The following is a 25,943-nucleotide window of genomic DNA, read 5'->3' as shown; positions in this document are numbered from 1 at the left end:
AAATGACATCAACTCCTCAAACAATCATCTGAAGCTATTTGGGAACAGACATGTTTTAGAACTCCACCAGTAATTTTGTTCAATTTTTAAAGAAGTCTAGACACACATATAAACTCATTCAGGATATATTAAAGCCACTGGAATCTTGTCTGAACATGTGATAATGCAATAGATAAAAAGAGAAAAAGCTGACGTTTTGTGCAAAGTAGTTAACATAGTCAATATTATAAATGTGAATAGACCTAGAAGACCTACATTTTAAACATTAAAGATTTTATACATTTACTCTGTTCAGTTAAATATTCTGTAACATTGTTAATTAATGCCATGCAAAACCCAAATATAAACTATGTAAATCCTTAACCTTACCCACAGAAACTGAAAGAAAACATACTGGCTCGTTTTATTTATTTATTTATTTTAAACCAAAGCTGAAGTTTTTGCAAGAAAAGCTATTTACCTCATGGGGATCAGCCACATGTCACCACAAGGTGTTGTGGAAATACAAAAACATGCCCAGACTTTCATCTTGACTAAACAGTAGTGTGTGTGTGTGTGTGTGTGTGTGTGTGTGTGTGTGTGTGTGTGTGTGTGTGTGTGTGTGTGTGAGAGAGAGAGAGAGAGAGAGAGAGAGAGAGAGAGAGAGAGAGAGATGCTGTATGTGCGGTTTGTCATTGAAATTTAGAGTTTCAGATAAGTTTCAAGGTCTCTATTTAAAGTTTATGAACAGCTTTACTGTACTAACATAGGAATGTGCCTTCTCAGTGAAATTTAAAGCTGAGACTTGTCCGGGAATTTGCTGATAATCAGGTTTTCAAAGTACGAACCACAATTGGAATAGTTGCAATGTAATGTACACTGACTTGTCCACTTTTTAATTTTGGAATGTGCTGCAATATCACGTGATTTGTTATGCTCCTTGGCAGTGTGCTTTAAACTACTCAATCAGTATGTTTCGACTAAAGTGATATGGCCACCCAGAATGAATATTGCTTCATTTATCAGGTGAATTAGATTCCAATAATCCAGGACATTTTTTATGGGCTGGTGATGGTTTGCCTTAAAGGAAAAATTGGGAAATCAATATGCTGTGGCAAGGGTGGTGGAAAGGGAGGGATGAAGATGCTATATTCCTCTTCTGTCCACCCTTCTGTAGTAGATGTGATAGCTGATTAAATGTCAGAAGAATCTGCCGAGTTATCACGAGTTGCGAAGGGCTAGCCAAGAACAAGTGTAAAGAGCATCATTGCCCTTTTGAGCATGTGCCACTGCTCATATCACAGCAATTACCCCCTCTAATTATTTTGCACCCAGATATGTAGATATGTAGATAGAACGTAAGTGAAGAGAAAACAAAAGAGATCAGAAGAGAGACAGACAATGACATAATACTGAGTTGATGGATAAATATTTGGAGGATTTTACACAAATATGAATATTTGGAGGCATTTACACATCTAAACATTAAAGGCTAGATGCAGTAAGAGGTGTGTACCTGTTGTCATGTATAATGAGGGTGTATTCTATACAAAATGCCTTGTTTTTTACGGACAAAACAGTAAACAATTCTTGACTTGAACTTCAACCACTGTTAACATGGCAACATGATACAAAGTGTGTATGATACAAACTTCCTCATAAATATGCATTTATGGGGGACTTCAGCTCAACAAAAAAGATAATTACATGTTTAGTTTAACAAGTAATTAGTAGTGGCTGAGTTTATGCATCATTTTGTCAGGCATGTCATCTTCATAGTAAGTTATTAACAGTATGTATTAATTAACAAGAAGTAATTCAACACAGGAATGACACGGGAAAAATAAAGTACATACTAATTGGTCATTTTAAGATATAAATTAATCTCTTCATTCTGTAAATCATTTTATTAAAACTCATTGGTATGCCATCCACACTGTTTACCTGTCCTGGTACAAGAAGTTATTAGCTATATATAATAAACGTTTATTTATTAGCATGTTATCCTACTTGATAAACTTATTCTATATTTTTAGAACCTGTTTATTTTAACAGCTCTGAAGTTTTTAGCTTTTGAACAATTTTAGCATAACACACACCATATTTAGTAGACAGCAAAAATTAGAGAATTATTCCTGGTGAAAGGAATACTAAACCAACATGGCTATCATTCCTTTACTTCAATGCCATGTAATTTCATTTAGACTGCAGCTATTAGGACCCAGATTTGACATTCAGGAAGACCACGACCTGAAGCATACCTCCAAGCTCTGTATTTAGAAAGCAAACGATCATTTGGAGTGTTAGCTATTATACTATTTCACCATCGCATAGCAAAGTGTTTCACCTGAATGTTTGGTAAAACTAACCAAGAGTGTGCCAAGAGTGTGTAAAGATGTTATTCATGCTAAGGGAATATATAAATGAAAATAAAATGTAACATCAGTATATTATATTTTTGTTTCCTCAGAATAAATCTTCATACGATCTAGTATATCATATTGTATATCATCGTTGCATCTAAACAAATGGAACATGCACATGTCTATCAAAAACGAAAAAAGACTAGGTTTTTCCAAACTTTTTGACAGGCACTATGGTAATGCAGACTGTACAAATAAAGAATCTTTAGGGATTCTGCATCACACACTGTACATGATTTAAGGAATGGCATTATAGTAAATTATTCACAATAGCCCATTCACACCTTATTTATGTATTTTAAAAAAAATAGACAAAAAGACAGAGAGAGAGAGAGAGAGAGAGAGAGAGAGAGAGACAGAGAGACAGACAGACAGTTCAAACTTTACCAAAGGGAGACACTTTGAATTCAGGACTTCACACTCAAAACATCTTTGATATGATAATTTGATCTCTTTTTGCACTCGCCGTAGAAGCCAGCAAAGTAATTCACCAGATCTCGAGCCATTCCATCAACGCCAGCTGTGGAAATTCAATCGTTGTGCTTCTGAGGCCTGAATCAAAGAGGTAACTTATCATAAATACATATGTGCATACTGCTAAATAAATGATCTTCTGATCAGGACTATTGACACGAATATGGGAATATCATATACTTTATCATAGCGTGTATCAGATTAATTGCTTTAATCCTATCAGAGCAGCATTCTCCTAGACTATCATCAATAACCCACTGGACAAACTGCATAATTAAATGCACATTCTTTGCATATCCTGCTCTTTCATTTAGTGTTTATATAGAACAATTTTTATATTGTATCAATTTGGTACTTAACATTTAACACAGATAATCAAATTACATTCTGAATAGGTTTTATGAGATTTTACACACTGGTGGGTTTTTTTTGTTATCTATTTATTTACTTCAGTGTATCATCAAATATATATATATTTTTTTGTTATCTATTTATTGATACAGTGTATCATCAAATATCAATAATAATAATAATAATAATAATAATAATAATAATAATAATAATAATAGTAATAATAATAATAATAATAATAATAATAATAATAATAATAATAATAATAATAATAATAATAATAATAATGATTTGTTATAATGTATTTGTAGCTATATAACAACACCATACACTATGTGAATTGAGTGAGGGCAGCTTAGCACATGCAGTGCCTATAAAAAAGTTTGAAAACACCTGGTCTTTTTTTCATTCTTACAAACAGGTTACTTTTTTATATGCAACAAAGAAGGTAATTAAATGTATGAAGATTTGCTTTGACCAAAGAAATATCTAAATCTACAGATGTTATTACAAAATGTTTTTTTCTTTAAGAAATACCCCTTTATACACTTTAGACATTTGGACAGTTCATTCAGCTGAAATACTTTGCCATGCCTCTTGTAAAACTTACCAAAGCTGTTTTTTTGCTAGTTGGAGAATTCTTTCTGACCTTACGGTCGAGTTCATCCCAGAGCAGTTCAATAAGATTTAGGTCAGGAGACTGGGCAGGCCATTCCATGATAGATGACACTCCAGATGACTGCTTGCTCTATAAATAACACTTTCTGAGCTTGGAGGTATGTTTAAGGTCATGGTCTTGTTGTATGGTGAAATTGTTTCCAGTTAACTGCAGTCCATACAGAATTGTGTTGTTTTGAAGTATGGAATGTTAGTTTGGGATTCCTTTCACCTATTAACCTACATTTTATAATTTGTTGCATCTTACCAAAAGGAGCATGCATGTAGTTCTTAAAAATTACAAAAGACTAGGTGTTTTCAAACTTTTTGACAGACACTGTATTAAATAATTATCAAGTTTAATAGATCATTGCATATCTATTATGGACATGCAAAGCATTTAAAGACATTTAATTGTTTTGTTTCTGTTATAGTATTGCAACTATGGCATGATAAATGGATACCATTCAACAATCATTCAAAGGGCAGGAATTAGTGTGTGTGTGTTTTCTGTCTCACGTCTCCACCTTTATGGTACTTTTAATAGTCTGAGATCCTCTGAAAAAGTATTTTATTATTACAGGTGTTCCAACTGTAGCCCAGGTCTGACCCATGGATTCTCAAAATCGTGCTGAACAGAGGAAGAAGCACAAACACTAAAAACTATGCTAACACCTTTCTTGTGTACATTTGACCCCTATTGCTACCCATGTGCACTTGTTATAATGAATAAAATAACTGAATAAATTTTCAAATGCCGCTTTAGCTGTTCAGAACTTCATCCATTTGCAATCAATGTCTACAGCAGCATCTATTCATCAAATAGAACACCTCATCTTGTAATAATGCATATTTAGTCCCTGTATATGTTATTATAAAATCGTTATGGTATAGGGTTATGTGAAAACTTGTTTTTGTCATCTGCTTGTCAAAGCATGTCTATTAGTCTTTTCTTGTGTTTTAGCTCCTGGTTCATTTGGCTGTTTTCTTTAGAAGACTGCACACACTGTGTAGACCCATCTGCTTCTCCCTGGTGTTTTCCTCTTTTGGAAACCAAACAAAAAAGAATGCTGCATTTTTAATATGGGCTGGATTTGTTTGTGTTGAGTGCACTATTACAATAGCTCAAATGCATTTCAATCGTTCTATTTTTTCCTTTGCTTTTATTCTACTTACTTTCTCTCTGGAGTGAATGAACAAATGTATAAAAAAAACAAGCACAAGGATGTAGTAAGTGAGGGCACGCTCATACAGAGGTCCCCAGGGCATAACTGGCACCTACTTTTTTTTTTTTTTTAACACAGTATTGTGTGTGGGCAGCATGTGCTTGTGTGTGGTATATCAAACACCTGAGACAATTGCTGGAATGCTCATGCTGAAACATTTTTTAGACTTTAAAGAAGAATCCAAGTGTATGCTTTTCATTGTTGGACTAGTAAAGTGATATCTATTAAAATGGAACATTATGCCAGGATAAATTGTCTATATACAATGTTTAATGATTTCAGTACTCATTTGTTGGCAGTCCATTCTCCTTACTACTGAGTTTGTCTCTGGTATGACACTGGCATCATGCGGAGAACTTGCCAGCACAGTTACAAACATAACTGTAGGAAACAATAGAATGACAGGAAACATAAGGGATAACAGTCAGAGTTTCAGTGTTGAAAATCTGAAACCAAAATTGCTTTTTTTCCTCGCTCACCACTTTCCAGTGACGTCCACTGGCATATTAATGAGGAAATCATAACAAGGAATTGGTGGAAACAGGAAACCGTGGAGTGAAAGTTACAGATTGCAATGCTGCGGTATAATGAGTTAGAGTATGGCAGAGACTCGGCTCAGCTAATTAGTGATTTATGAGATAACAAGCATGATTGTGTTGATGGAGGAATTAAGAACAAAATTGAAATGTTAGAGTCTGATATTTTTGAGCAGAGTGTGAGGAGGTGAGATGGCTGGACAGACTAAAGGGCTAAATCGTGGCAGGATTGCTCTTTTTAGGTAGACCTACAGAATATTAAAGGTGGAATCGCACTGGCTCTACTAGCAGCAGTTAGTTAAAATTGCATTGCTGGTCATGTCAAAGACACAAAATAATGCATCAATACATTCAATCAATCAATACTCTATGCTTATGTAAACCCTTCTATATACTTATACTTTTCTATACACTAAATTTTACAAGGGGGATAATTATGGTATTGGTTTGTGTATGAAGCTGTAGTGTTATAGGGTGCAACCTTATGAAAGCAACACTTGTACTAAAAGGAGCCAAATACACAAGTGTGCTTTCGAATAAAATGTGTTAAATAGTGAATTAGCTACTTAGTTGAGCAGTCAAATATGTATTTCCTCCTACACTGTCACAAATGCCAAAACACTCACACGCCTTTATTGTTTTAAGGTTTCATCACTTTGAGATTTAAAATATCTCCTTTCTAAAACTATGCCCTGATATTCCATTTTGCACCGACACTTCCCACTGCTCTTTCAACATATTTCAGAATACAATATCAGAGTGAACCCTCACGCTTTCGATGTTTTTGCATAAATATCTGTCTGTCTCCTTTGTGCTCTTTTTTTTATAAAAGCACAAATCTCTTACGTTTATCCTTATTTAAACTAATAGCCTCTTGTTGTGAACTAAGTAGAAAAAATGTATACTCAGCCTTCTTATTTTTGTTTGCTGTTGGTTCAGGCTTTATGCAGTCTGCACTTTAAGCTTTAGACTGATCTAAAGGTGAGGAGGTTCAATTGTAAAAAATAAAAGAAAATATGATGCTGCCTATAAACATCTCTCCAAATGAAGCACCTCCCAAAATTTAACTATAGGTGGCATTGTTTACTCCTGGATTAATTCTGAAATCAGCATTATACACAAATTTATGCCATAACCCTTAACAGCACAGCATAACCAGTGATGTGTGATTCACACCACCTTATTTCCTCTTTTTAATTATGCTCCTAGCTGTCACAACCGTTTCTTGGGGTGCCTGAGCCCATCATGATGCCGCTCAATCATCTCCTATGCACCAAAGGCTGTAACTCATCAAGACCAGGAGAGCTGTTTGCAGTTAACATGCTCTCTAGAGATTTACAGTTCGAACAGGAAATTAATGACATTTTTAATGGAGAAATGGAAAGGCTCACAGTGGCTATGACATGGAGAGAGCGCAAATGATAGCTCAAATGATGGCCATTAGTATGAGGGTTATTTGCCCACCACTGACTTTGAAAAGTGAAAGTTGTGAGAGTTTTAAAGGTTGGATGAGATCTAATAAACTAGATTTCCTTCGGTTTGTATGCTGCACTAAACAGCTTCTTCATGTCCCTGATCTACTCCAAACTCTAGCTTTTACTTCAACTGATTTTGATTGGAGTTAATGGAGATTTAGAACATAATGTCAAAGAACTAAACAATCCGATTTTGTATGTATATACACACACACACACACACACACACACACACACACACACACACACACACACACACACACACACACACACACACACACACAAGTACAATCTCATTCATTACTAGTGCAAACCAGTGGGAGGGAAAAGTGATTCCTTTCTGATGACTAATCATCATCTGACCCACTTTTGGGGATTTTGGGAATATTGTAGTGTTGGCCTACAAAGCACAACGCTGCTTAGTTTGCCCTGAATTGTTCCTGCTGCATTTCTATTACACTCTTTTGCTGAACACTGCATACAGTAGATGTAGTTGGAATGTGAGCTAAAGGTCCTTGCTTCAATCCTGAGACTCTGCAGATTTTCACGTGTTTGCCCTGAGTCTGTATGGGTTACTTCAGGGTCCTCTGGTTTCTATTACCTCTTAAGAACATGTCTGTAAGTGGATTTCTTTTAAATTAACATTTAAAAAATGGATTGGCTACTCTAAATTACCCATGTGTGTGCATGGTTCTGGATGAAATAGCATTCCACTGCCGTCTCTGCTAAACCGATGTGACCCTGACCTGGATAAAGCAGTTACTGAAGATTATTGTATACATGTATAAACAAACACTTGTATGTACCACCGCACATATCTGTTCTGAAATGGGGTTAGTGGCTATGAGCCATACATGGTACTGTTATACTGATGTATCCCCCACACCTCAGTGGTTTTCAATTACACATTAGACATGCTTGCCATGTTTGGATTGAGAAAAAAAATGACAGCATGTACACAATCAGATCCAGTAAGCTGAGAAGAATTGATACTAAAAATCTTATATTTAACAACAGCACTTTTTGATAAGTCTGGAAAAAAAAGATTTATTCAGCACAACAGATTATTTTGTAGAATTGTGTGTGTGTGTGTGTGTGTGTGTGTGTGTGTGTGTGTGTGTGTGTGTGTGTGTTTATTTATTGCTTTATTTTACCTAACCCAAACAGTTGGTCATTATGTATTGCTCTGTATTTATTTCTGCTAATCCTTTATTGTTCAGTTTCTAAGACACATTATTTCGTCTGTGTCTGTCACTTGCACCACTGTGTGACATTTAAAAGAAAGGCGAGTGACGCCCAGCTGCCAGTGTCTCATTATTGGTCTTTTGAAGTCCAATTGCATGGCTGCTGCCTTCTAGTTAAAGTCCATTCTTTTGCAAAATCTAATGAAAATGTTCAGGATTTATGGTTTAGTTGGCAGGCTTACTGTGTATGGATTTATAAATGAATAGCGTCTACACACACACACACACACACACACACACACACACACACACACACACACACACACACACACAGACCTCTTTCTTACCTGCTTCTGAATCTGTTTTCAATATAAAATAAGTCTTGTCAAAGCTACATGAGGGACATAAAAAAAAAGGAAAAATAAAAATAAGTGATGATGTAGTAGTCATTTTATGGATGTAAATAGTACATTTCGATTCCGCTTGAACATGGCATTGGCATATTATTTTTTATAAAATATGTTTTATGTTTTATAAACATATATAATTGCATGTTCTATGCACATACGTACACGTATACACACCTTCAGATTAGTGGTAATAAATAATATATAATCTATGACGAAAAGTTTAAAAAGACTACCCATAGCATATTGTGTATATAAACGTAGAATTGTCAATTGAACATAGTGATTTCATGTATAAAGTATTCAACATCCTAGACTACATATAAAGAGTGTTCTCAGAAAAGCACTGAAGGTCTACTTCCATTCATTTAGGTTATGAAAAAAACAACAAAAAAAAAGGATATAATATATCTTTTATACTTCTATATATTTGAAATCTTTAGTTTAGTTAATTTAGTTTATTCCTCAGTTGGAGAGAAACTAATTTTTCCAAAACACATCCAAGTATACAATGCCACAATGCCAGTATATGTCACCCAACCTGCTTTCAACAGTGAAAAATGAGACATTTTTATAAGGAAGACAAATAAAAAAAGAAAATATGATCTTTTATGGCTTGAGGGAACTGCAAGAGAGAAAACACAGAGCTGGAGTTTAGAGCTGACAATAATCTATCCACTTTTTCACTTTTAGATAAGGTTTCCTTGGTGAGTGACTGATGTTTATGCATGATTTTCCCAACTTTTTTTTTTTAAATCTCCCTAGCGATTGTTATAGCTCTGTGTTGACAAATTGAATTTGAAATCACTAGCAAAGAATTTTATCAATTGAAAGATTGAATAATATATGTGTATACTGTACATATATATTCATGACACACTCACTCACTCATATATTAGGGCTGTCAAAATTAAGCAGTTAATAATGTGTCAACGCAAAATCATTTTTACGACACTAAGTAAATTCTTCCTTTTCTTTTCGGCTTCTCCCGTTAGGGGTCGCCACAGCGAATCCTCCGCACGTTTGATTTGGCACATGTTTTACGCTGGATGCCCTTCCTAACGCAACCCTCCCCAATTTATCCGGGCTTGGGACCGGCACTAAGAGTGGCTGGGGATGGTTCCCTGACCGGGAATCGAACCCGGGTCGCAGCGGTGGGAGCGCTGCATCTTAACCACTAGACCACCAGGGGACCTACGACACTAAGTAAATTAACACGCGGTTAATGCAGTGCGCATTCTGTTTGACCATTTTTATAAATATATATATATATATATATATATATATATATATATATATATATATATATATATATATATATATATATATATATATATATATATATATATACAGTGAGGAAAATAAGTATTTGAACACGCTGCTATTTTGCAAGTTCTCCCACTTAGAAATCATGGAGGGGTCTGAAATTGTCATCGTAGGTGCATGTCCACTGTGAGAGACATAATCTAAAAAAAAAAATCCAGAAATCACAATATATGATTTTTAAACTATTTATTTGTATGATACAGCTGCAAATAAGTATTTGAACACCTGTCTATCAGCTAGAATTCTGACCCTCAAAGACCTGTTAGTCTGCCCTTAAAATATCCACCACCACTACATTTATTATCCTAAATTAGATGCACCTGTTTGAGGTCGCTAGCTGCATAAAGACACCTGTCCACCCCATACAATCAGTAAGAATCCAACTACTAACATGGCCAAGACCAAAGAGCTGTTCAAAGACACTAGAGACAAAATTGTACACCTCCACAAGGCTGGAAAGGGCTACGGGGAAATTGCCAAGCAGCTTGGTGAAAAAAAGGTCCACTGTTGGAGCAATCGTTAGAAAATGGAAGAAGCTAAACATGACTGTCAATCTCCCTCGGACTGGGGCTCCATGCAAGATCTTACCTCGTGGGGTCTCAATGATCCTAAGGAAGGTGAGAAATCAGCCCAGAACTACACGGGAGGAGCTGGTCAATGACCTGAAAAGAGCTGGGACCACCGTTTCCAAGGTTACTGTTGGTAATACACTAAGACGTCATGGTTTGAAATCATGCATGGCACGGAAGGTTCCCCTGCTTAAACCAGCACATGTCCAGGCACGTCTTAAGTTTGCCAATGACCATTTGGATGATCCAGAGGAGTCATGGGAGAAAGTCATGTGGTTAGATGAGACCAAAATAGAACTTTTGGGTCATAATTCCACTAAACGTGTTTGGAGGAAGAAAAAGGATGAGTACCATCCCAAGAACACCATCCCTACTGTGAAGCATGGAGGTGGTAGCATCATGCTTTGGGGGTGTTTTTCTGCACATGGGACAGGGCGACTGCACTGTATTAAGGAGAGGATGACCGGGGCCATGTATTGTGAGATTTTGAAGAACAACCTCCTTCCCTCAGTTACAGCATTGAAGATGGGTCGAGGCTGGGTCTTCCAACATGACAATGACCCGAAGCACACAGCCAGGATAACCAAGGAGTGTCTCTGTAAGAAGCATATCAAGGTTCTGGCGTGGCCTAGCCAGTCTCCAGACCTAAACCCAATAGAGAATCTTTGGAGGGAGCTCAAACTCCGTGTTTCTCAGCGACAGGCCAGAAACCTGACTGATCTAGAGAAGATCTGTGTGGAGGAGTGGGCCAAAATCCCTCCTGCAGTGTGTGCAAACCTGGTAAAAAACTACAGGAAACGTTTGACCTCTGTAATTGCAAACAAACAAATATTAACATTGACTTTCTCAGGTGTTCAAATACTTATTTGTCGCTGTATCATACAAATAAATAGTTAAAAAATCATACATTGTGATTTATGGATTATTTTTTTTAGATTATGTCTCTCACAGTGGACATGCACCTACGATGACAATTTCAGACCCCTCCATAATTTCTAAGTGGGAGAACTTGCAAAATAGCAGGGTGTTCAAATACTTATTTTCCTCACTGTATATATAAGAGCAAAATTAAAACATTCAACGCAACCCATTTATTCACAACATCCTTTTTTTTACTGAAATTTAAAAAATATAAATAAATATTTTAAATCACTAAACATTTGTTTTACTGCCTTGAATCAAGCACCAAAATACGGCAATTAAAACCATCCATGTGGAAACAGCAAAAGTTCAGTTTGGTCTACTGATGATTTACGTAATTTAAAACACCACAATTACTTTCAAACATTTAGAAGATTGTTTTGTCTTTGTGCTCTATGTTCAATTTGGTTTCACTAATAATAAACATACATTGCTAAAAGTATCAATATTTGTTCATGCCTATGTTGATTAAAGTATTAAAAACTTGAAAAGTATACATTTAAGGTACATTTAGAAAAGATAAAAATGTGCAATTAAGTTGTGATTAATCACCAGTTAACTCATTACAATCATGTGATATCACATGACATAATAAACTAACATATAAATGAACTATAATTTCATACTTATTTTACTGATTAAACCTAATTATTTACCTTTTTTTTTTTTTCTCAAGTTGAGATCATTTATAACAATGTGTTTCTTGCATAGAGCCAGTAAGAATAAAAGAACAGAAATTGTTTTATTTGCTGATGAGTGCACATAATGACTAATTAATACTAAAGCTAAGTTATATTTTAGTTAGGCACAGTTTTGACCTTGATTATTAAATAATTTCTATGGTATAAGATCAGTGCTCTAATTGAGGGGGGATGGGGGGATCCAGGACCCCCCATAAGGCATTAGGGACCCCCCCCCATGACAAGTAAAAAATAGACTTAGGGGGGTCTAACTGGGGAACCCCCCCCCCCCCCCCCCCCCTTTAAGAATTGACTCAATTTGAGCACTGTATAAGTTCATTTACAGAGAGAAAGTGTGATTGCCAACAGGCAAAGCAGACTGATAAGCAGATGTCCCACTTTTGAAACACAAAAACATGGTAAGCACAACACACATGTTAATGTCACACTAGCAATTTCAAACACTTACACTGGTCGTTTTGCAGAAGGCCTTATCTTGACTGACTTAAACTATCTAGCTTTTTATACACCTGAGCAGTTAAGGGTTAATTGCTTTGGGCAGGGGCCCAGCAGTGGTAGCTTATGGTCCTAGGCCTATTTAAACTCATGACCTTCCAATAAGAACTCAAACATCTTAAGCACTGAGCAAACATTTAGAAAAGGAGGTCCACAAACAGCCGCTAATGAAGGCACATCTCATAGAAAACATATACCTTCATGCATGGAGAAATTTGGGACACCTAAACAGCTTAGGGTAATTTTCTAAGATACAAGTAACAATGAAAAAAAATATTTTTTTCAAAACCTCTTATTATTGTTACGATTGCAGTGATCATAACCAGGATGTGGAAAGCATTCTATTAAACACAACCATGTTAATGTGAAATTTAGTTATTTAGCTTTTGAGCAGTAAAAAATTACAGCATTTCTTTTTTGCCATAATGAAATAAACGTAACAGGGGTGTAGCGGAACACAAAATTCGGTATCTACCTTGTTTTTAGGTCTCGGTTTGTTCACATTTTGGTATGGGTAGGGGGGGAAATGTAAAACATAAAATTGCTTGCCATCTTTTTTCTGAACGCGTTTTTTTTTTTATTACTATTAACATTTGCGATCATCAATATTTGAACAGTTTACAGTTTTATAACAATTTTAAACAAAATGCCTGTGTGGTTAATTAATGTATAAAATACTATTTTATAATATTTTATACAAATAAAATAAAATAAATCAAATTAATGAAATACACTCTTTGTTATATTGATTAAAGTTTGTAATTAATTAAATTGGCAAAATAAAAAATAAATACAATTTAATTAACCCATCCATTAGGGTTGGACAAGCCAGTGAACTCTTTGTGTCAGTCCCAAGCCCGGATAAGTGAGGAGGGTTGCGTTAGGAAGGGCATCCAGAATAAAACATGTGCCAAATGAAATATGCAGATCACAAATCAGAAATTCATACCGGATCGGTCGAGGCCACGACATTTTTATTTGCCAACAGGGTACTGGTGGAAATTGGGCTACTGTTGGCCGAAGGAGGAGAGGAGAAAGATGTCTACAGAGACAGCAGGAAAAGGAGAAGTGTAGGACAGTGGAGGTTTGAGTTGGTACTTTAAATGTTGGTACTATGACTGGTAAAGGGAGAGAGGGAGCTGATATGATAGAGAGGAGAAAGGTAGATATGTTGTGTGTTCAGGAGAACATGTGGAGAAGGAGTAAGGCCAGGAACATTGGAGGTGGGTTTAAACTGTTCTTTCGTGGTGTGAATGGAAAGAAAAATGGTGTTGGGGTGATTCTGAAGAAAGAGTACAGTAAGAATGAAGTGGATGTGAAAAGAGTTTCTGATAGGGTGATAAACGTGAAGCTGGAAGTTAAAGGGGTGATGATAAATGTCATCAATGCTTATGCTCCACAAGTGGGTTGTGAGATGGAGGAGAAGGAAAAATTCTGAAATGAGTTAGATGGATTGGTAGAAGGTGTACCTCGGAAAGAACAATTGGTGATCGGGGCAGACTTTAATTGGCATGTAGGTGAAGGGAACAGAGGTGATGAGGAGGTGCTGGGTAGGTATGGCCTTGAGGAGAGGAATGTGGAAGGGCAGATGATGGTAGATTTTGCTAAAAGGATGAAAATGGCAGGGGTAAGTACTTTTTTTTAGAAGGAGGATCATAGGGTGACATATAAGAGTGGAGGAAGGTGCACACAGTTGAACTATGTTCTATGTAGGAGATGCTTTGGAGGTAAAGAATAAGAGGAGGAGAGTGAGGACTAAAAAAAAGAATAAAATGGTGGAAACTGAAGGAGGAAGACTTTAGTGTGAGATTCAGGGAAGAGGTCAGACAGGGGTTTGGTGGTGCTAAAGAGGTGCTGGATGACAAAAAAACGTGGTGGTGGAATGAGGGAATGCAGGAGAGCATAAGGAAAAAAGAGGTTGGCTAAACAGAATTGGGATCAACAGTGATGAGAGTGATGAGAGAAGTAGGCAGGAGTACAAGGAGATGCGGCAGCAGGTAAAGAGGGATGTGGTGAAAGCCAAGGAACAGGCATATGAGGTGCTGTATGTGAAGTTGGACACTAAGGAGGGAGAAAAGGATTTGTACCGATTGGCCAGGCAGGGGACCGAGCTGGGAAGGATGTGCTGCAAGTTAGACCAATACGTATTATCTGCTTTGAGAATGTTGATGGAGAACTATATAGAAGGTCAGTGGGAGTTGCATTGTGTCTTTGTGGATTTAAAGAAAGTGAAGGATAGGGTGCCGAGAGAGGAGTTGTGGAACTGTATGAGGAAGTCTGGTGTGTCAGAGAAGTATGTAAGGGTAGTGCAGGAGATGTATGAGGACAGTGTGACATCAGTAAAGTGTGCAGTAAGAACGACAGACTGGTTCAAGGTCGAGGTTGGATTGCACCAAGGATCGGCTCTGAGCCCTTTCCTGTTTGCAGTTGTAAAAGACAGGTTGATGGACTAACTCAGACAGGAGTCTCCGTGGACTATGATGATTGTGATGATATTGTGATTTGTGGTGAGAGTAGGAGCAGGTTGAGAAGACCCTGGATAGGTGGAGATATGCACTGGAGAGAAGGGGAATAAAAGTCAGTAGGAGTAAGACAGAACACGTGTGTAAATGAGAGAGAGGGCAGTGGAGTGGTGCGGTTGCAGGGAGGAGAGATGGTGAAGGTGAAGGAATTTAGGTACCTGGGGGCAACAGTGCAAAGTAATGGATAGTGTGTTAGGGAAGTGAAGAAAATAGTCAGGCAGGGTGGAGTGGGTGGAGAAGAGTGATAGCAGGATTTGTGATAGAAGGGTATTTGCAAGAGTGAAAGGGAAAGTTTATAGGACGGTGGTGAAACCTGCTATGTTGTATGGTTTAGAGACAGTGGCATTGACTAAAAGACAGGGGGCGGAACTGGAGATAGCAGAGCTGATTGTTGATTGTGATATGTTGAGGTTTTCGTTGGGGGTAATGACGATGGACAGGATTAGAAATAAGTTTATTAAGAAATAAGCGCATGGAAGTTTTGGAGACGAAGTGAGAGAGGCGCGATTGAGATGGTTTGGACATGTGCAGAAGAGGGACATAGTGTATATTGGTAGGAGAATGCTGAGGATGGAGCCACCAGGAAGATGGAAAAGAGAAAGGCCAAGGAGGTTTATGGATGTGGTGAAGGAAAACATGCAGGTAGTTGGTTTAAAAGAGGCAGATGTAGAGGACAGGGGGGTATAGAGACAGATGATCCGCTGTGGCGACCCCTAATGGGAGTGTGTGTGTGTGTGTGTGTGTGTGTGTGTGTGTGTGTGTGTGTGTGTGTGTGTGTGTGTGTGTGTGTGTGTGTGTGTGAGAGAGAGAGTGTTTTACATTTAACATTTAATTATCTAAATATATGATCTACTTAACTGTTATACTTATTTCAGCATACTTCAACTAATTTCTTCATTCATTCACTTCCTCAATATATGGAATTGTCAGGATTTTTTCCTTTTAAGAGAAATTCGTGGAACTGGACAAAAAATTAAAAAATAAAGAATCCACAGCGCTAGCCAGACAGCAAATCTTATTTCTGGTGCAGAGTAAGTAGCGATAGTGACACTGCACTAACAATTAGTTTATTTTTTTATTTTTTTTATTTTTTTTTACCTCTTGCATTGGTGTGTATGTTTTTAAATGTAATAATAATAATAATACAAAAAAATGTGCTCAAAGAAAAATTTCATTATGGATACATGTACCGTTACACACCTAAAAAGTAGCCAAAAAATGTATCAACAGTGGGTTTTTATAAGGTGTCATGCTTGTATGCAGGTGTGTATTTAACTGATATTTGCGTTTTGCAGTAAACTGTGTCCATGTCTGGGTTCATTTGCACTTTTTTCAGAAGAAAATATGTGCACACAGTTTTAACAGACAAGCTATTGTATTTCAATTGCCCACAGTTGATCATAAGCAAAAAAAGTTTTTCTTTGTTCTAACTTTTAAATAAATATTTTAATTTAAATTTTAAATATTCCCTTACGAGGGAAATATCAAGGTCCGTGACGTCGGAGTGACGTGGGGCCGCCTTCCCGTGGGCTCACCACCTGCAGGAGGGACCGTAAGGGACGGTGCTGTGAGGATTGGGCAGCAGTCGAAGGCGGGGGCCTGCTTAGACTGCTGACCCCGTGACCCGAATTACGGATAAGCGGGAGAAAATGATGAATGAACTTTTAAATAAATCTAACATGATGCAGGTGGGAGATATAGCCTTTGTAAAATAAGTATGTCTTAAGCTAATTAGACATCATTTCTGAATGCTAAGCAACAGCACAAATATTTCCAGTAGACCACAAAAACAAATGGTATATATTTAAATCTTTCTATGACCCTACATACTAAAATAATACCTGTTTGTACAATACAACATTCTCATGCATGACAACTTCTTGAAAGAATAATTAAAAAAGATAAACTGACTCAATAATTGGTTAGAGTAAGGTATTCATTTCATGCAAAGGTTTATGTACTGTATTCGCATATCAGTTGCATTATTAGAAGACTATCTTAATTTTTCAGGCAAAATATATTGTGTTTTGCACACAGAGTGTGTGTGTATCTGAGTGTAATGCAATAATAAAGTCTTGCCTGTCTGAGAATAATGATGCCCTCCTGGTTGTGCTCATTGGTGATGATGTCAAACATGGCTCCTCCATCTCCGGGGACAATGCTATACTCCACCTCAGCATTTTTACCAATGTCCAGGTCATGGGCTTTGATTCGGCCCACAGCAGAACCCACCGCTGAAGACTCAGGCACACGCAAGTGAAATGTATCTGGTGTAGGAAACATATGATTAGGCTTCTAATTAATTTGTACCATTTTGATAAGTTTATAAAAAGTTTATTGACGTACAAGGCAAAATAACGATCAGTGTTAATCTTGTAAATATTGAGAAGTTGTGATAGTTAGGCTATTTGTATATACAAAAAAAGACATGCACTCTATTCAGTAAAGACTTCCTTGGATGGGGTCCATAAAATTTAAATATTATAATCTTATTATTCACAAAGAATAATCCAGTGTCTCATTGTACTGAAACTGCACGATATGATGCAGCATTTAATGTCGGCTTCACATATACGGTGAAAAAGTACACATTGTACATTTATGGCATTTGGGCAAATGCCTTGAGCAACTTACAAATAAGCAGGAGAGGGTTAAGGGCCTTGCTCAAGAGCCAAACAGTGGCAGCTTGGTGGTGGTGATTGGATTTGAATTTGTGACCTTCCGATCCAAAGTCCAATTCCTTGACCACTGAGCTACCACCTCCCCAATTTAACATGCAATGTAAAGTTTAATGTTGAATCTTACGTTTTTAAATGATTTTCCAAGTGTATAAACAATTATTATTTATAGAGTTTTAGCTGCACATTTTGCAGATTTTACCTTAATCATACCATAAAGCATTAGAGTGGTGTTCAATTATGTTTCCAGAAGACTAAATTAAGCTTTACATTCAGTAGGGTAACTTTGTAAATACTATTTATTCTGAATGTTAGATAAAATACAAGCCAGTTTTCTCTGATCTTTTTGGACTCCCTTTTTTTTAAATGTTCTGCAGTCACCACTGGTAGAACTGATTAGATGCAGTTAATTTTCAGTGGCTTTTTTTTGAGGGGGGGAAACAACCCAGCTAATTGGAAAGTCATTAGACAATGTAGAGCAATGTACTGAACGAGAAAAACAGGGTAAGAAAAAAAACATCCACAAGGGACAGAATCTAACATGCAGTAAATGTCAAACTATTCTCTCCTGAGCTAATTACACAAATATACACTTTTATTATACAATATAAAGTCCACCGTTATATACAATACATAGAGACACTGTATGTGTCTGTACGCTTTTAAAAAATTATGACAAAATGATGCAAAGAAAAAACAAATCTTAGAAATCAACAGTAAGATTAAATAAAAGAGAAACTATATTGTCCAATTTGGTGTCACAGATTGAGTATTTAAAACTTAATCTGTATTTATTCATTGATCAGAAACCCCTTTATCTTGGTTGTGCCTGTGTTGGAGTCTGTCCCTATCCCCAGAACAATAGAAAAATACAAACTGATCACAGGACAACATGCCCACACACATTTGCACTCAGTCACACCTAGTAGGCAATCCAGCCATCAGAATGCTATGGGAGGTGCACAGTTTCAAAGCTTTAAAGCAGCAATTCTATCCAGGTCATCTCCATGTCACCCTCAGCACACAGTGCATCAACAAATTATTATTATTAACATGAGGGCCAGGATGATTCAGAAGCAGTGTTAGGTGGTTAGAGATAATAACTTTGCACTTCAATTTAAAATGCCATATCTACAATCAACTCTAGACCTTTTATTAGACATGGCATTGAATATATTTTAATATTTTTTTTTTTCCAAAACAAAAAAAAAATTGTATAAAGCGTTTTTATTATTATTATTATTATTGGTTTTCTTTCTTTTTTTTTTTTTTTTTTTTTTTTTTTTTATGAAAAAGCTTTGACAGATCAAACACCCTGTAAAGCGCTCTTGAAAGTGGTGTAAGTACCCTGAAAATCAGCTTGATTATTTATTTAAAAATCTGATATACTGCAATATAAAATAATGTTTACCAAAATCTCTTTAAGTGTTGCGACATGTTCTGAATTTTATTGCAGTATCTAATAAAACTTTTACATTTAGAAAATAGCTTGAAATCATTAAAGTAATGTAATCATATATGTCTTACTTTTGGAGAATCTAGGTGGGTTGTCGTTGACGTCACTAAGGGTGATGTTGATGGTTGCGGTTCCTGCCAGACCTCCCAGTTGGCCTCCCATGTCTTTGGCCTGGATAATCACCTGATAAAGCTCCTTAACCTCACGGTCCATTTTAGGTAGGGCAGTCCTAATAACTCCTTTTGACCAAAAACAAAGTCAAGAAAAAGCATCAGCATTTTTTGGAAATTAGGTCAGCATGTAGGAGGTGACTAACATAACAATGTTCAGAAGTGGAATAAAAAAAAATTTGGATGTAGAGAATATATTGCAGATAAGAGGCACAGCCAAGTAGCATAACATTAAATGCACAAAGTCCTTAGAAATAAAAGTTACCAAAGTGCATCCTAAAAATGCTGAACAATGTTTTTTTTTGTTTGTTCCATTGATATTCCAATTGGCTTGCAAACGTTTTATGTGATCTTAAAAGTTGGTCAACAACACTGATTCTTGATCACAAAATAATTCCACTGATCTTTTCTGAAAAAATGGAGGTCATTTGGTGAGGAGCTCATTCTTTGTATCTGACTCAAGCTTGTTGCTTTTATATTTTAAGTACAGAAAAACGTATCTAATGCCAGACGATGCTTTTACAGATCAGGTAAGCACCCTACCGGGCAAAATTAGACTTTGAGGTAGATGGTTAAAAGGGTCTTAGAGGTGGTTCATGCACTGGTATCAGGTAATATGGAAAGATGTCACATTTTATCTCTTGGGTTCTTGAGAAAGGGAACACCATGAAAGGTATGCGCTGTTCGAATTTTAGCAAAGCGCATGGCTCTGTGAAGTGCTGAATGATTGATCCCACCTTCCTCCCATTCTCATTTTCTCTCCTATTTATCTGTTCGTTTTTTTTTTTTTTTTCTATTTATATCTCTTGCTGTGTGTAATGTAGGTCTATACAGGAGTTATCAATTTTGTTATAGCATTACACGAGGAAGGTTGATTTGTCCTTCCTGTTACAGTATGAACCCCTTTGGGCTGCACAGGAAATTTAATCCCGGGAAATTGAATCAGTACTCTGTGTGGTTCCAGTGATAGTGATGTCTAAATGAATCCTAACCAACGGATTTTCGGGATGTCAGAGCAGTGATGTTTGAATGTGTGCCTACTTATTTACAAATGTTTATCCAAGTAGTGCATGACGTGTTTTGATTTAAACTACGCTTCACATCTGTTGAATAGTCATATTTAATTGAATTCATAGAAAATAAGAATTTTGTGACAATTATATCACATGATTGCTGTTTATTTAATAGCATTTAAATTATGTTTCATACAATAGAGAAGATATACCATTAAATGTAAGCAAGCTTACTTTTCATTCACTGGATTATTGGGTAATGTGAAATGTAGCACCTGCTCACATGGACATTGATTTTTAAGGCTATTGAGTTGACAGGATATCTATGGCTTCCCCACATTTCAAAGTGAGTTACAGTTTAGAATTGCCCTCTGATGTGAATCTATTGCTCAGACCAGCCACAACGTAATGAAATCAAGCAGCTTTTCACCATTTATTTAATGGGGTCGATATGTTGTAATTAAATTGGATCCTGTGGATTGACTTCATTCTGACAGGAAATTTTGTATTTTTTTATTAACCTTTTTTTTTTTAAGTAGGTACAATACTGGGCAAAAAAGCATGTTTATACTGACTTACATTTAGTCATACATGGCTATTTTAGATCTAATGCATTACTTGTGTTATCTGATCTCGGTGCAGCTTTTAATGCAATAAATAGATCACAATATTCTTTAAGATAAACTAGAACAAATTGTTGCGGTTTAGGGAATGGCTCTTTCCAGGTTTTGGTCCTATTTGACTGATTGCCATTAGCTTGTAAAAGTTAATGTCGAATGGATGAGTCCATGCATACAAAGCAGTTTGATGCTTCACAAGGCCATATTCCTTAGTCAAGGCTTTGTTTGTTTATATATGCTGCCTCTGGGTACATTTATCTTTTTATATTAGCTTTTACTACTATTGTGATGCCATGCAGCTGTGTGGCAGAACTACTTATACTAGACTCAGCAGCAGATAGTAAAAGTAACTTCTGCAAAACTGATCAAAATATTAATTCCTTCATGTGAAGAAGTGAAAGCATGTGCTGTGATTATGAACTCCAGTGTGCTTAAAACATGTGTGGATAATATTACTATTTTTTTCCGAAACATTGCTAATCTAAGAGTATGTTATTATGTGATGCAGAAAAAAGCTTTTCACTTTATATTTAAGCTTATCTGGATCTTAAATCAGGTTCCTAAAGCTCCAGTTAATCCTGAATGCAGCAGTCCATATTATCTTTACTTAATCTATGCTACTTTGGCTCCCAGCAAAACTTTGCATTGATCAGAAAATTATGTTAATGACCTATGAAGCACCGAATGGACTCACCCCACAGAATCTGAGTGCATCTTAATTAGTACCTTGAATAATACCGAACAATGTCTGATTGTTTGTTTTGTTACCTAAGGAACAGCCTTTTTAATTAGTGTTCAGGACTCAGCATCTGTCTTGGGTTTCCAGGTTAAAAATCTATTTGCTTAATCAGAAAGTAAATTGCTTTTCTCTTAAGTTAAGGTGCAGATCTGAGGTTTCAGGGTTAGCAAATTAAGGATAATAAGGATGTTTTGATGCTGTCAGCTATCAGGGGATGCTGATGTCCCCCTGGCAGGATACTGATATCCCAGGGTGCCCTCATGCCTGTGTTACCTTCTGTTATGCAGTCATATATAGATCTTTCGAATGATTAGCAACTCATTTATGCCTATGACTCACCTTTGCTTTAGTGGATACACAAATAGATGTTTTTGATTATATCTTAAGAACAACTGCTGTAATCATAAAGGCTTCACAATATGTTTATACAATACCATACAATACCATATGCTTATTCTTAACATCCTTCAACACAATTTAACACTGTTTTGTCTTTGCCCTTCCACACCTGTAAATTGCAATTATTTATAATCCCCCTCTCTGGTGTAATCCAAATAGATTCCCTTTTGAGTCTGGCTCAACATTTCTTCCTCATGTTGTTTATTAGTGATCTAAATCTACATCCAGATTTCTGTAAAGCTGCTTTGTGCCAATTTCTATTCAAAGAGCAATGGATTGAATTTAATTGAACAACAAAGAAGAATGCTACAGAAGTTTAGTTGTATTTTATAAAATAATGAGCGATCTTAATTAATAAAGCGCATTTCTAATTAAAAAAATAATAACCATCAAGGTTGTTGATGTTTCCTGGAACAAGACAATTTATTTTGAAAAGTGTACTTTTTTACTTTTATAAATGCAAAGGCAAATTTATTATTATTTTTTTTTTACATAAGAATATTATTATTTGCTGCTCAAAAAAAAAAAAAAAAAAAAAAAAAAAACCACTAACAAATTCGAAAACACAACGACAATTCAGACAAACTGGAAAAAGGTAGGTATAGTTTGTGAATGGAACAATTACCAATCGTTGGACAAGACACCTGTCATTCAAGATATACAGGAAGTACAACAGGTTTGTTTTATAAAAATGTTTTTATTAAACAATTAGCCATATACAAACAACGTAACAATAACAAGTACAATTTGCATTACAATACATAGAACAGGTGCATGAAAATACAAATATATACACATATATTTAGGGAAAGAGGGAAAAAAACAGATAAATAAATAAAATTTACAATGATAATAATAATAAAGTTAAATAAAAAAAAAGGATACAAAATAAACAGGGCTATGGTTTATTTTGTAAACCATATTTTTCTATAAAGGACAAAATATACGTTGCATTTTTCTTTTTAATCACTTTAAGGGCTTTTTTGAAAGAAATAAACTATAAATGCAAAAAATGTTGGTTTCAGTTTCAAGTATTTTGAATTTGTGTATATAAAATTTTCCCATCAGAAGTATATTATTAACAAGAAAGTCGTCTTTGTTATTGTTCATTACAAGTCCAAAGATAATGTCCTTTACAGTGAAATTTCTTAGATGGGAAACCTTTGGGTAAAGCCAGTTATGGATATCAGACAATAAAGCGTCTGAAGTACAACCGTCTGTGTCAGGAGAAAGTTGGAACATATGTGTAAAAGTGTACAAACTAATCTTTTTGTCATGATATACTGCAGCATCTCCAACATCACTGCATATGAATGTCCTTCTTTAAAGTAGATTTGAATTAATTCCATTTTCTCCTTGCTTGCCAATGTTTACTTCTGTTATTTTCTTATATTTAAAGGTGCACTAATTAAAATAAAAAATAGTTTAAAGTAAATGGAGAACAACATGTACAAGAAACAAAGGTATAAGATTTCATACATCCTGTATATCTTGAATGAGAGGTGTCTCGTCCAATGATTGGTAAGTTTCCATTCACAAACTATACCTACCTTTTTACAGTTTGTCTGAATTGTAATTGTGTTTTTGGATTGGTTAATGTGTTTTTGGATTGGTTATTTTGTTTTGAGATTTGTTAGTGTTTTCCAATTTGTTATTTTGTTTTCTGATTTGTTAATGTGTTTTGCACTTCTCGGCCACCGTAAAAATGCATACAAAAGAGGTTTGATACCTCTTTTCTAATAAATACAGACATTTAGAAAAAAATATGGAGTTTACCTGTTTCAGGTTCTACAGAGAAATATGGCTGGCCATGCAAGATGCTGTACACCACTTTTGCACTGTTGCCATAAGTCGGGTCGTCTGCATCTGTTGCCGTTACTTTTGTCACATAAGCTCCTGCAAAAAAATTAAAAATGAATAAATAAAAACAGGATCCAAATAAGTGTTCTTTTTAATTTATCTATTACATTTTGATCTATTACAATTAATTTCTACAGAAGAAAATGACATATTCTCTACCTTCTAATAGCGGAAAATGAATTGATTTATCTGAGAGAGATGTGAACGTGTGTGGTTGTTTTCAGCAGTAGACTATATATTTTTTTTTAACACATCAGGCTAATCTGCTTAAGCTAATAGGCTTACGCCTTTATTAACACAGTACCCTGTGGCTAGCAGGTGGTTAACAATGGCATTAAAACATTGGCTGGATCTAGGTTTTAATCCAATAAACAAAGGCCAGCCATGTTGACTGCATAGCAGTGCTGTAGGGATGCTGGAAGAAGGCCATGATCTTATTTAGGATGTGGTTGAGAATTAATAAGTGCAGCAGTGATGACATTCAGAGTCGACTATATGTTCTTAACTGAAATGAATTGCTGAACTGCAACTTTTATAGATTGAGTCAGGCAGCACAAATTAGCTTGATTATTTGTTCCAAGTAAAACAGATTTTTTTATGCCATTGATTATACATATAATGTGATGTGTGAAATTGTGTTCCTCCAGGACCATGTGGCAAAACACCATAATAAAAATGCACAATGTAGAACATTACATAAACAAATATAACACACCAATGACGTCATACCAGATTAAAAAGTAATATCTGCACATTGCATCAGGGACATAATGATCATACAAAATATCAGCTTTCACAAGTAGCAGCATATCAATTTGGCAACTTAGAAAGAGATTAATGAATTAATGACAGAGAGTATGTCCTTTTCCACAGTGTAAACCTTTTTATAAATCTTTTTATAGATTTAACACAAAAAAGTTCTTATTAATTGCTTAGATTTTTTCCAGTCTGTTTCCCAAAGAACAATAACCTGCGTTTGCAAAAATAAGCCTACTAAATACACCCCTGAGTGAGACACATCACTGGGAAGTCAGCCATGCTCAAGGTTGCAAAAAACATAATGGGAAACTTTTATTATCAACAAGCCAGTATTTGTTTCATTCTGTTGTGCTGTTAGGTGTCAAGAGCACAGCACAATGATTGGAGAAAAATGTTTATGAAGACATTTGTTTGTACCACATACTAAGAAATCTAAGTTCTTCCCAGGGTCTACAGGAAACAATTATAATTTATAGTGATTGCAAACAATTAATAAAAATAACGAATTTATATTGCTTTTACAAAACAATTAGTGCACCTAAAATCTACATAAAAAATATAACTTAAACTAGAGAGCTAGTCATGCTCTAACTGTAGAGGTGCCTATAATGGACAAGATGTATGTTTTAATAACTATATTGCAGCAACATTTGGTGACTCCATACTGTACTCTATATGGCACAATGCATTTGCATAGCTGACCATCATAACCTAATATAAGTCTTCTGTTGAGAAATTTAGCTAGTTCTAGTTCTGCCACACTGTTTGAAGCACAAATGTTTATAGAATATTTCTGTGCTGCAGCATTATGATTTTTCTTCAGTGGAACTAATGGGTTTAATCCAAACTTGTTCCAGCATGATTTGCCAAGGCTGAAGTGATTTGAGTGGCCTGCACAGACCCCTGGCCTACCACACCGAACATTTTTGTTATAAACTGGAATGCACCCCAGGCCTCCTAACCCAACATCACTGCCAAACTTTACCAAAGATATTACTGTTGG

General features: G+C 35.8%; 1 protein-coding gene and 1 long non-coding RNA gene across 2 annotated transcripts in view; both read right to left on the bottom strand.

Moving 5' to 3' along the window:
• Positions 1 to 25,943, bottom strand: part of LOC310734576 — a 342,084-nt gene that overhangs the window by 107,444 nt on the left and 208,697 nt on the right. The window lies entirely within an intron of this gene.
• Positions 1 to 25,943, bottom strand: part of cdh12b (cadherin 12b) — a 136,114-nt gene that overhangs the window by 28,939 nt on the left and 81,232 nt on the right. The window contains exons 4-6 of the mRNA XM_083556708.1: positions 24,098 to 24,217; positions 19,452 to 19,619; positions 17,326 to 17,513 (exon numbers count right to left, since the gene is read on the bottom strand). Of these exons, the coding sequence (XP_083412834.1) occupies positions 17,326 to 17,513; positions 19,452 to 19,619; positions 24,098 to 24,217 (476 nt within the window). The remainder of the gene's footprint in view (positions 1 to 17,325; positions 17,514 to 19,451; positions 19,620 to 24,097; positions 24,218 to 25,943) is intronic.

This window comes from Silurus aristotelis (genome assembly GCF_946808225.1).
Source record: "Silurus aristotelis genome assembly, chromosome: 12".
Lineage (NCBI taxonomy): Eukaryota > Metazoa > Chordata > Actinopteri > Siluriformes > Siluridae > Silurus > Silurus aristotelis.
Note: the sequence above shows the minus strand (reverse complement) of the source record. Positions and strands in the feature narration are given on the sequence as shown.